Source organism: Pan troglodytes, chromosome 15, assembly GCF_028858775.2.
Source record: "Pan troglodytes isolate AG18354 chromosome 15, NHGRI_mPanTro3-v2.0_pri, whole genome shotgun sequence".
In the NCBI taxonomy this organism is placed as follows: domain Eukaryota; kingdom Metazoa; phylum Chordata; class Mammalia; order Primates; family Hominidae; genus Pan; species Pan troglodytes.
In genome coordinates, this window is record NC_072413.2 from 27,835,639 (window position 1) to 27,849,197 (window position 13,559).

The following is a 13,559-nucleotide window of genomic DNA, read 5'->3' on the forward strand; positions in this document are numbered from 1 at the left end:
TGTTTAGAAATTGAAATAAGATAAAACTGGTCTTTATCACAGATAGTTTGAGAAGAATCACTTTGAAAAAGTGTGATTTCTTTCCATCACAGATGAATAATTTCATTCCAGTTTTCTCTATCTTATTGTTTTCCTCCTTCTCCCAATTAATCTGGATATGTTAAATTATAGCACTGGCCACCTTTGTAATTTAGAATAGTGCCTGGCACACAGTATGGAGGATCTTAGATAATCTATGTGACATTTATTAAAAACTTTAAGCTTTGATGGTTAAATTGTATGTTAAATGATACACATAAACACACATAACACCACTCATTCACTCTGGCAGAATCCCATTATGAACTTGGTGGATGTGAGAGCTTTTACGGCTCCCTTCACTTCTTTGTTCTCCTTATTCCTGGTGTTGTAGAAGCTTCGTTATGCATATTCTTTTGCATAATTATAGTTAACTCAGACACGCTTGGTTTACAGGTCATATAAAACAAAATTAATCAGCAATATGTGGAGTAATTTATAAACATTAACTGATAAATTCTAGGTTATAACCCATATCTCCTATAGCCTGTAACCCCATATCTTCAAACCTATACCCAAAGGAGAATTTAAGTGTTAAAGAGATTCTCTTTTCCTACATTCCTTTATTTCATTTATTTATTTATTTTTTGAGACAGAGTCTGGCTCTGTCGCCCAGGCTGGAGTGCAGAGGCACTTGCACCCTCTGCCTCCTGGGTTCAAGCAATTCTCCTGCCTCAGCCTATCGAGTAGCTGGGACTACAGGTGTGCACCACTACGCCTGGCTAATTTCTGTTATTTTCAGTAGAGACGGGGTTTCATGTTGGCCAGGCTGGTCTTGAACTCCTCACCTCAGGTGATCCGCCTGCCTTGGCCTCCCAAAGTGCTGGGATTACAGGCATGAGCCACCACGCCTGGCCCCTGCATTCCTTTAATTGCTAAAAATCATGACACATAGGTTAGTTGCATCTTTATTATACACGACTTTGTTATACAACTTTTTGTATTTCCCTGGAGTTTATAGTTGTTTCTTCTTTATTCGTGAAAAAAGATACTTGTGCTTCTTTTTTTATTCTCACTATTTTCATGGCAATCTGTAACATGAACAAGTTACATGTCCTGATATTATATATCTGATAAAGAAGATGATAAATATACAAAAATATTTTAGAAATGACAGAAATTTATAAATGATTTTATAAATTTTATAATGTATCTACCTTTGAATATCAGAAACTGAATTCAAAATTGTTTTAGAGCTCTATCAGCTGTAAGTTATTTCTGGGGATCTGGGCTCCAGAGCAGCGGTTTTGAAAGGGTAGTCCATGGACCATGGACTTCTTATGTTCTCAGTGCAAAACGGCGGTTTAAGGGGGTAGAGCCTGGGAACTTCCATTTTTAACTAGCTCCTCTAATTAACTGCTGGCGTGCTAAAGTTAAAAAATGCCTGCTATAGATCTATAGCTAGGCCATGACAGGTTGTTTAAAATAAGCCATTATCAAAGAGGCTCTTTGGCAAAATTACTAGAAATCTCCTGCCTTACAAATATTCTTGCTTTGAGTAATAGCTAGTTTTTACATTTTCCATTTTTAAGCTCCACACCCCTGCGACCTACTTCTTAACTCACAGACTGAGTCTTGCTTGCAATTTTCTGGGGTTTTTAGCACTGTCTGGGATTCACCCTTATGACATACCAGACACTAGAAACATGAGGGATATCTTGATCTATTTCTTGTTCTTGTTTCTAAAAATACAATGAAAGGAGGGCCATACTGGTAAATGATAAGGTGCAATTCTCCTTAGTTGTACCTGGTCATCTAAAATTATGTTTAAGTGATACTGAGCTGCCCTTCCATAGATAAAGTAAATTTAAAGCAAATATTTAAAAATAGGTACACAAGTTCTTTCAAGGAACCGAGAAGGGTAACAGAATGAATGTGTTGACCTTTAAGCCTAATCCGGTATGAGATAAAGTTGGAGATGACAGCAAGACCATGTCTAATTACTGATGGGTAGCGAGGGATATACTGGAGGATAACACATGACCACCGACACAGCCATAATGATGAAATGAAATATGGGAGAACATACAACACTGCCTTAGGATAGACTGAAACGTTCCCACACTCTTTCCCCATAATGAGCTAGACTCTCCTTTTGTGCAACTGTTTGTAAATATATAATTCATGCTGGAATGTTTCATTTGTAGGCATGCATTTTTATATAGTTATGTATGCATAACTATATATATGATGTATGTATGTACTTTGTTATATATTGCTTATAATGTATTTTATAATAATTTATATTACTTAACTATTGTAAGTTATACATAAATGCATTCAGTTACATATCTTTATACACAATTGTAGTTTTATATATATGAATGCTTACATTTATAAAAAACTAAATACATACATACAGATAGACAGAAGAAAAGACTATAAAGTGACTGGGAAACGGAAAATGATCAATATTTAAACTAATATAGACATGCCAATCACTGTGCTAAGCAGTTTCCAGAACAATCTCATTTAATACTTACAATAACCCAGTAAGGAAGGAATTAGCATCACCATATCAGAAAAGAAAACTGAGACCTAAGAGAACAAGTAATGTGGATGAGATCACTAAGATACTAAATGGTACAGCTTGCAACTCAGTTCTTGATCACAGTGTGATCCTGTTTCCCAGTACTTTTAGAAATTATTAAAATTTGTGTTACTACTCTAGCTCTATGCCTGTGAAAGCATTTTAAAAATTTAATGTGACAGCATGGCTAAATCCATTAGAAAGATAATCAAGAGGCTGTCAATATCCTGGATAAGAGCATCTGCCTTGGAGCCAGCGGACAGGATTTGTACCCTGGCCCCACCTAGGCAAGCTACTTAACCATCTATGCCTGCATTACCTAATCTTCAAAATGGAAACAATAATAAAACAATCCTTTGAGTAAATACTCAAAGGCTGGGTGATTAAACGAATTCACATATGAGTGTTTAGAATAGTGCCTGGCTACAGGGCAAATGCTGTAAAAGTGTGAGCTATTCATATTTGTTCATATTTTTTCTTTCAATATTTAATTAATTTTACTATCTCCATTTTACTGGAAACACCATTTGCTAAGTTTTCTTCAAATTTTCTCTTATTTTTCAAATCATACCTTACTTTGCACACAAAACATCTATTTTTATAAAGGACATCTGTTAATGCTTTTGTGATTGTTTTTAGCCTAGCATCTTTTCCTTGCAGGAACTTCCTTCTTCCACCTGGAGGTTGTCATCATCATCCGTATGGCCAATCAGAGCCAGGCTCCTGGGGCTGCCGAATGATTGTTCCCTGGGTGTTAAGGGAGTTAACCATAGCCAATCAGTGCCCCTTCCAGAGACCCTACAGCTATGGAGAGCTGATCCCTTTTCCATTCTGATTCATGGACAATAAGTAGTACATAAGCTTGGAGCTGCTAGGGTATCATTGCTTTGAGAAGTCATCTTAAAGTAAAGCAGAGCTGAGAGATGGCGAAACAATAACACTTGAGCTTTAAGATCTAGCTGAATCAGAGGTTTACCTTTTGGACTTCCCAGTTGTGTGAGCCAATAAAGTATCTTATTTGCCTAAGTTACAGATAGGTTTCTGTTATTTAAACACAAGAGTCCTGTTAATTCATTGATAAAGTATTAGCAGGCATATATGCAGAATGCCAGCACTCAGCTTACTAAATCATCTTAGCAGGAATAATTAATGAGTAAAATATTTCTATAGGTTCCTAAATATCAAGCCATAAGAAATAAGCACCCTTTTGGTATACAACAATGTACAGTGTAAAGAATGGAGACAAATTATAAATGATTTCCAGTCTAAGCCCTTGATTTCAAGATCATGAAACCTCTCTGGGTTCTCCCTAATGCAGAGACGAAAGCAAATCACTTATCAGAGGATTGCTGTGAGGATCAAGCAGTGCAATGACTACTCAAGCACCCCAAGATATAGGTATTATATTGTACAAGTCAACATCTACACTAACAGAAAAAATACATAATAAAGAAATTTGTAATTCTGACACATCTATGCATGTTATTAAGATCGTACCTTATAACATTTTCTTTTGCTTTTTCATGCCAGGAAAAAAAAATACATTACAACTAGCAATATGTCCAAAGAACACTAAGGAATCCTGCACATCGTTTCTAAAATGATACGATCAATCTTTGGTTACCAGCCAGGGCAAGTGCTTGGTGTTCTGCTGTCCTCCTTCTGATGCAAATTCTTGGCTCACCCCACGCCTGCCTTTATAGATGCCTTTCATAACCTTTATCTCATTCAATCTTTGTAAAACCTCATTATGTAGGTGGGAATCATTTCCCATTTTACAGATGAGGAACTGAAGCCCAAAGAAGGTAAGTGATGACTCCTCAGAATGGCAGATACGACTCTCTATCTCAAACTACTTGACTGTTGACATTTTATCTTTGTCAAAATCATGGAGGTGCTTGGGTTTTTATTTCCCTGGATCTGGATTCTTAGTGTTTCTGGTGTGGTTTAAAGTATCCTAGACTAAAAATTAATCTAACATCAGCTGTGACCACCCTGTGCCAGATACGATTAATAGTTTTGCTGGTGTGTTTGTCAGGTCCTACAAGCTTAAAATTAAAACTATTTGGTCTCAACTCCATTAAAACTTCTAATGATGGAATTATTTCTTCTCAATAAGATAATGGGATAGAACGTGGGCCAGTAACTACTTTTGTGACACCTTAACTGATATCATGATGTAATTTAACTAACTTTTCTCTATATTCAAGCATGAGTTCTGTTCATACATCAGCAGCTAGCTAACTTTTTTTTTTGCCATCCAGAGCTTTAGTTCGCAAACAGTAAAATGCCTGTGCCTCAAAGGCAAGAGTGAGCCATAAGGAGGTACTGAGTCATTTGGAAAAGTGAGGGTTCTATCTCCCATCTGAGCTGGTCTCCATATCACTTCATCTGAGTGGTAGGAAATTTTTAGTGCTTAGACATTTCTATAGCCAAGTAAAATGTGTACTTCCTAGTCAAATATAAATGCCTTTTGAATTATCCTGTATAATTCCCTCTTGCTAAAATGCTATGTCTCTTTCTTTCCATTCTTCACTGACTGGCCTAAATTCTATCTCCTCTGAAAGTGGAGTCCTAACTGGTAAAGTCCAAAGTGATTCTCCTTCCCCTGAACTTGGAGGCCCTGGTTTTCCACCTAGGTAACAATTAAAGGAAATATATTATCATTTTATCCAACATCACATAACTTGTCTCCCCAACTAACATTCAAGTTCTTTGAAGCACATCTAATGTTCTGTCCTCTACTTTTGTATTACCTACTGTGTACGTATATTGTGATTTCCCAACAAGTGTTTCCTGAGCCTTTGCTATCTAGTCCTCCGGTGTCTATTACTAGTGATAATTAAAAGTTCATAATTTATAACTATTCATTTCTGGCATGAATAGGTTTTGTCTTAATAGGCTATAGTTACATAGCAAGTCAAATTTTCATGAAAGCTGAGACGGGGCATCATTTGTTCCACTACTCCTAGAAAAAGGATTTAAAGACATGAAGGTTGTTTCCCCACACCCAATTCCTGTGTAACAGGAAAGTGTTTGATTGGCTTCAGTGGTATTACGGATTTGCATTCTGATAACAGGATCAAGTTATTTTACTGGATTTCTAGATGAGCAATATCAAGCATAATGGTTAGCTCTATTTAGATGTAATGTTTCCTAACAAGGGTACTGGTCACAAGGTTATTTGATAATTCTCTCTGTCTCCTGGGAAAGAAACTTAATTACACTTTACTTTTCATCTTTGTTGAATTATGAAAAATATTTAATTATTCCTTTGGCACACATGATAGCTCTTTTGTAGGCCACAGGTTCCTTTAAGATATATCCATCTACCTATGATTTACAACTAATTAGAGGATGTTAAAGGTTGTTGCTAATGGTAACTTAAAGCTCTGATAATGGATAGCTCTTGGCATTTAATACCAATAGCAGTCTAATAACTTAATTTCTCCTAAGCAGTTTGTACATTCTTTTCTCATTTCTATACCAACATATGCAGTAACAGGCATCACATAAGAGATGTTTACAAATGTACTAGCCTTTTCACATGGTGAACATCTGAACAAAAAGAATGAACCTAGAACTAGATATTGCCTGTAAACTAGAAAAGACGTAGGGCTAGTACTGAAAAAAAGTATGTTCAGACTACCTGGGTAAGAATTGTGCCCCTGCTACTTACTAGCTTTGTATTTTGACCAGTGGTGTCACTTCTTTTTTTTTTTTGAGATGGAGTCTTACTCTGTTGCCCAGGCTGGAGTGCAGTGGTGCAATCTCGGCTCATTGCAACCTGCACCTCCCTGGTTCAAGCACTTCTCCTGCCTCAGCCTCCTGAGTAGCCGGGACTACAGGCACGTGCCACCACGCTCAGCTAATTTTTGTATTTTTTAGTAGAGATGGGGTATCACCCTATTGGCCAAGCTGATCTTGAACCTCTGACCTCGTGATCCACACTTGAAATATAGCCATCATAGTAACACCTATCTTATAGAATTTTTATGAGAATTAAATACACTCCAATGTATGTTAAAGGAGGAACTCCTTTCCGAAGTACTGAATGAGTCACTTTCTCTGCCCTGTCAGCCCCTGCAATTTCTTTTAAACAATCTTTTGTCCTTTAAGAGGAAGGATATATTTATTAAGAATATAACTCTAAACAATGCAACACTGTCAAGGTAATCTATTCTAAAGAAATCATCAGAGATATATATAGGAATGATACATCAGGATGTTCTAATACTAAACATAGAGAAATAACCTAAAAATTCCAGGGGAATGGCCAAGTAAAATATTATACATATTTTAATGCCACACAAAGAAAACCAGTAGACAAAGAACTTGGTATACTAATATATGTTATATGATCATTAAAATATCAATGTCATAACATTCTTGTGTTGATAATAGTTTAAAAGTTTTTAACACAGAACTAGGCACATATAAGTAAGCCCTTACTAATAATTCATTATTACTATTATATTAAGGTATAAATATTTATAAGTTCTAATGAAATGTACCAAAATACATTCTCTCTGGTTGTTCACTTACTTCTTAATATATATAACCCAATTTCTGTTATGTGTATGTGTCCCACCCAAATTAATTCGTGTCTTTGTGTCTCCACTCTGGTGGGCACTTTACAATGAGCATTTATTAAGTTAATAATTTACAATTATATTAATTTAAATTAGTAACATAAACAAATAAGGATTAGATTATTAACATTTTTGAATGGAAGATATTACCTTCATGAGATATTTCCTTCCAGGGATTTGGTGGATACATGAAAGCTGCATTCTGAATTTGGTCGTGTATGTCTTCATCTTCATTAAATGGGAATGTGCCGCTTAGGCTTACATAGATGATGACCCCAACAGACCACATGTCTAGAGAGCGATTGTAGCCCTTGTTCCTTAGGACCTCAGGAGCCAAGTAAGCGGGGGTACCCACCACTGACCTCCGGAAAGACTTCTCTCCAATGATCCGGGCAAAACCAAAATCACAAAGTTTCACCTGTTGATGAAAAGATTTGCAGAAATACTCCGTTCACAATTGTGTGTCTGTGTGTCTTAGTTCAGATTCACCAGATACAACCATAATATTTTAAATACTTTACCTTTACATTAAATGATATGGATTTCTTAAAGTAATAGCTATTTTCCATTTTAGGTATTTGAAGACAGTGGTTTATGTAGGGATACAAAAGTATGTTTTCATTCATAAAAATATCATCTAAACAGTCTCCCTTGGCAGGGTGCAGTGGCTCATGCCTGTAATTCTAACATTTTGGGAGGCTGAGGCAGGAGGACTGCTTGAGGACAGGAGTTTAAGACCAGTCTAGGCAACATAGTGAGACCCCCATCTCTACAAAAAATTAAAAAATTAGCACAGCGTAGTGATGTGTGGCTATAGTCCCAGCTATTTGAGAGGCTGAGGTGAGAGGATTGATTGAGTCTGGGAGGCAGAGGTTGCAGTGAGCTGAGACTGCATCATTCCACTCCAGCCTGGGGCAACAGAGTGCTCTGTCTAAAATAAAATAAAATAAAATAAAAATAAATGAAAAAATAAAAACAGTCTCCCTCCTCCAAAAACCGACAAATATGAAGACAAGTGTACTCAGAAGTGGGTAATATTGTATACAAGGCAGGAAAGCATTATGCAAATCTGGGAAGTGATGACCTTCACTCAAGGGCTTATTATGAGAAGAAGATGAAGGATAAGTACAGAGATGTGTCATGTCATCCACAATAATCCTCAAAATTAGATCTGCACTGGCACATATATAGGTAGGACCGGAAGGTGTTAGGGAAGCAAGGCAGGACAGTCACATCAGTCAAGTCACTTCAGACCTATAATTCCCTGAGGAGATAGCTGATTTCCCACTCTCTAAGTTGAGGAAAGGAAAAAAGTTTTGCCCTTGTCCTTGAGAACAACAGTGAGGTTTAATATCTTGCCCATTAATGAGCAGGTAACATCTCTGGGACTCTCAAGTGTTGTCACTCTCAGGCCACTTCCGGAAAAGCCAAAAGGCAGAATGAGAAGGCACTTTTGTGTATAATTAAGGCATGCTTCACCAAAAGGCCAGAGTAACAAGGCCATAGTCCCAAAGTAACAAATGAATAAATATGGATAGAAAACACTTGAAACAAATAAAGGTTTTAAGGAAAAAATGGAAGGTGACAAGATGCTACATGGAAGCTAGCAATGCTGCCAACTGGCTTTTTGCTGAGAGATGCTTTTATACTTGCCTGAGGAAAAGGATCAGCTGAGGCTAGCAACACATTTTCTGGTTTGAGGTCACAGTGAACGATATTTTTAAAATGAAGGTGCCGCAAAGCCACGAGTATCTGTAAAGAAGAATCACCAAAATTTCATTCTAGTTTATTAATTTCAAAATGTCTTCTACCAGTTAAAAGGCCAAGAAAAAAAACTGACAATGGACATTCAAATTTCTTTATGTTAAAGACACTGAAATGAGCTAGATTAACACAGGCTTCTAAAGAAATTTCAATGAAAAAATTACCATATGATGGTATTCACACAGCGGCCAAGACAGATGTAGATAAAAGACCTATATCTAACAGGGACACCCATTCTTAAATATTCTCAAAGAACCAAAACTAAACCAATGTACATTTTAAAATTTCATGAAAAGTTTGAATATATGGACCTGCAAACATGTTACTAATTTGGTACACTGTGGACTCTGATTAATATAGATATAAATCACATAATACAATAAAGCCACTACAACCTTTTCTAGTGTAGTTTAGACTGGAGGTAGGGACTAAACAACAAGGCTAGAAAGCTGTAGTTAAACAGTGATAACATTTGATATTAAATATTGTATTTTTCCCGTCTCTAATTGATTTCTTACCTGAGTAATTAAAAACTTCGTTATGTGCTCTGGCAACCTGCCCTTTTCACTTGACAAGATCATTTCCAGCATGTCTCCATGGAGTTTTTCCATAACAACAAACACTCTTTCAGGCGTCTCAAACATACACTCCAAATTTACAACACCAGGGTGATGAAGGTTCTATTAAAGATAAATAAAGCACTTGAAGAAAATGAGTTTTTTGATACTGTTTGGCAAGCTCGCTGATTATACAAAACTGTTCAAGCTTAGAGCTATAGAGAAACCCACACTTAAGATTTTAACACCTCTACATTCCACATGTGCTGCCTTATATTTTTGAAATTCTAATGTCTCCAAAAAATACATCTTTACTTTCTATGCGTAGTGAAATTATTTCTATGTGAAAAAAATCCAAGTTCTAGCACAGTGAATTGCTAATTAGGTTTTAATTAGAATACCATATTGAGAAATCTATAATTTCTTAGGATCATCCCCAATATTAAACATATTGTCCTAACTAAGCATACTAGGCTATTTATATCCAATTGGTAGAAATCTAATGTAGTAAAGATGAAATTCATACATGTAGTGCATCAGGCCATGCACTGATTAAGTACCTTAGTCAAAACCTTTTAGAAATGCTTTGCTACTGGTACTGGAGGCTGCAGTTTTTGACAGAAACTCTTATACTAAGTGAAGATCATAAAAATAGCAACAAAAAAAAAGTGAGCCTGTGCTTTGTCTACAATACCATCCTACCCGCTTGGTTTTCAAGCATGCAATAAATATAGCTAATCCTTGAGAAACACAAATTTGAACTGTGTGGGTCCACTTACATGTGGATACTTTTCGATAAGTACAGCTGGCCCTTGGTATCTGTGGGTTCAGCATCCACAACCAAGTGAGTATTGAAAATACAGTGTTCACCGGATCCAAAAACCTGAGGATAAGGAGGACCAACTTTTCCTAGAGGGAAGTTCTGCAGAGCCAAATGTGGGATGTAAGTATGCGTGGATTTTGATATCTGGTGCGGTGGTTCTGGAACAAATCCCATGCAGATACCAAGGGACTACTGTCTTTCCACAATAAAGTAATGACTAGTAATGGTAAACAGCATTTTGCTTGACACATTAATTGCCACATGTGTCAAGTAAAATTACGCTTAGCATTAGACGATCTCTTGTAATAATGCTTAAATCTGAATGTTCTTCTGGTTCATCAACAAATGCCTTTGATCATTTGACCTTTACCTTTTTTCTCTGCACAACAACAAATCCTAACATCAAAAAAAATTATATATTCCACTTATATCCCAATGAGCAAGAGAAGAAAAATCATCATGAACAAAAACCACCTAAACAAAAAAAAGCAGGAACTAACTTAAATGTGCTAACAGCTGAAGAGAGAAAAAAATTAAATGCTTCTTTATTTTAGAAAAAAAATCTCAGTGATAAAATTGTACGTAAAATGAAATTTAAAACCTCAAATGGCTCACTGCTCAGAAACCTCACAGATGGATGCTGGGTGGTGAGCAGCAGAAGGGGTTGTGGGTGAGTCTACATTGTTGTAGTTGTCCTCTCACTACCCATTTGCAAGGAAAGCCTGGCATCAACTGGATATAGAACCAGGAGCTCTGATGATGATAACTCGTTTCTTAGAGAGTCCTTTTTCTACTTTGCCTGTTTTGATCTCTGCCTCAGGCATCTGATGGGTCTCTTTGATTCTGATGCCTTGGGGTCAAATCATACAGCATAATGGAGTCATGGAATTGCAAGTTTATTATGAATGTGATCTCAGCAGATGACTACACATCTACCCAACAGCCTTTAACCTCTAAAGGGCTAGAGTCATTATTCTTCAAACCGTTGCACTGTTAACTAGTCAAGTCTGGCAACTTCGGATAGACCTCACCTCCCAAGTTGCTCTCTCCTGGTCAGAGCTGAAGAACATGGAGATAGTTGGGGTTCACAAAGCTCATATTATCAACCCTCTTACTTTACTTTTCCTGATTACTTGCAAATAAGAGCAGATAGCCAGATGGCTTTGAGTATTATGGGAGGGCGAGATGCTAAGGAGGAGACTAATATGACCACATACACTTGTTTGATAGGCACCATGGAACATGTGATAGTATTGTTCATACTTGAACTTGTGTCCCAGGCTGTCTCATTTCCTTTTCCTTACATGCCTTTCCCTGTCAGAGAAGCCAGACTGACTGCACAGACCACTGGCCTCTGAAGTGTCAAAGGTCTCAGCTGTTCTCTTTTAATCAATAATCACAGCACGAGCTTTAAGGATTACATGAGTTCTGCTACAGTTCTGATTCTCCTAGGACAAGTCCACTATGATATGTGCAAAGTACACATTCCTCTTTGAGCATCTTCATTGATTCTTTTATTTTTCTATTTAATATAACTGTAAGCACTTAAGCAGTGTTCTGGGGAGTCTGGCTTCCTTAAATGGCTAAGTTTTGCAGTATGGGTGGGAAGCAGAAGCAATGAATCAGAAAGGAGCAGAGCAACAGAAGTAGACAGGAAGGGTAGGTGTCCTCTGTGTGTAGGCAGAGGAAAAACTAGTAGGAAGAAGAGATAAGCATTAAGGGAGAGTGACCTCGGGGGCCCAGGGAGGGCAGGGATCACGGGAGTGGTATTGGAGCTGCACAGCCTGCTGCTTCTGCTGATCTTAGATTCTGAAAGCTGGAGAAGAGGGGAAAGATGCAATGACTGGGGAGTCCTCCTACCTAAATTATCTGAATGATGTGAATCCTTATGTGCCTCTACCTGTATTCCTTTTTGTTTTGTTTTGTTTTGACGGAGTTTCACTCTTATTGCCCAGGTTGGAGTGCAATGGCAAATCTCGGCTCACCACAACCTCTGCCTCCCAGGTCCAAGCGATTCTCCTGCCTCAGCCTCCCGGGTAGCTGGGATTACAGGCATGCACCACCATGCCTGGCTAATTTTGTATGTTTTGTAGACATGGGGTTTCTCCATGTTGGTCAGGATGGTGTCTAACTCCTGACTTGAAGTGATCCGCCCACCTTGGCCTCCCAAAGTGCTGGGATTACAGGCATGAGCCACTGCACCTGGCCAGTACATGAGTTCTTAGAGGTACTAAAGTCCTTCACTCAATTTACTCCTTTTTCCTACTCCACAACATGACCTGAGGTGCCCCTGTACAGAGGGTAGAACATTAATACATGTTTATTTCCAGAATTGGGGTATTCACAGAATGTTCTAAATCAAAAGTAAGGGACAGATTAATGACAGTGTTCATTGTCAACTATTTTGTGCCACGTTCACCGTCAGCTCTGAAGAGATCTACAAATGTTCTCTAATAGAATCTTGATGTAAAGGATAAGGGAACATTTTGTTATTTCCCAATAAAGGGCTTTGAATGTGGTTAGATATACAAATTTTTAAAAATACATGTTCAATGAAAGCATCAGACTCAAGGCTAAGTATACACAACTGATAAAAAGAAGTCTTAAAGTTTAAATTCATTTCACTTGGCCCTTGCTCTTTTATGAGCATATTTATACTTTACAGTTTTCCCAAAGTACATATTGAATGACAGCTGAAAAATCTTCTCAGTAGCGAAGTGATTTTGCTTTATCTGAATAGTTGATATACAACAAGTTTATTTTAACATTTATTGTATATGGTTGAGACAAGGCCATCATAGATACTTACTTATGAACTGTATTTTTTCTTGCATTGAAACAAATGGCCAAACTTGTTTTTATATTTGATAGTAACAAAAGAAAATAAAACAGACTACATAGATCATGCCTTATTTAGTCAAACTTCTTATACTGCACTGATAAGAATATGTCGTTAGCCTGGAGAATACATTAGAAGACTGGAAATAAGAAAAAAGTTCCAGCTATTATTTCTCCATTTTCATGTGTAATTATTATTTTTTAATACCTTAAGTACAATTTTAAGATAAGTTCAACCAAAGTGGTCCATGTGACTTTTCATGAACAGTTTTAATTTTTCATATAAAATATGAAATAGCCTTTAAACCATTTCCTCCTAATGTCCAAAGTAACAGAATTATTAATAATTTTAAAATGGCAAGAAGACTGCAACATCA

General features: G+C 37.0%; 1 protein-coding gene across 4 annotated transcripts in view; it reads right to left on the bottom strand.

Annotated features, from left to right (window-relative positions):
- The window catches only part of PRKD1 (protein kinase D1), a 353,235-nt gene that overhangs the window by 13,655 nt on the left and 326,021 nt on the right, over positions 1 to 13,559 (bottom strand). For all 4 annotated transcript variants that reach the window (XM_016925950.4, XM_024348689.3, XM_063792825.1 and 1 more), the window contains 3 exons: positions 9,483 to 9,644; positions 8,854 to 8,952; positions 7,351 to 7,618 (listed from right to left, as the gene is read on the bottom strand). In XM_016925950.4, coding sequence (XP_016781439.2) covers positions 7,351 to 7,618; positions 8,854 to 8,952; positions 9,483 to 9,644 — 529 coding nt within the window. The remainder of the gene's footprint in view (positions 1 to 7,350; positions 7,619 to 8,853; positions 8,953 to 9,482; positions 9,645 to 13,559) is intronic.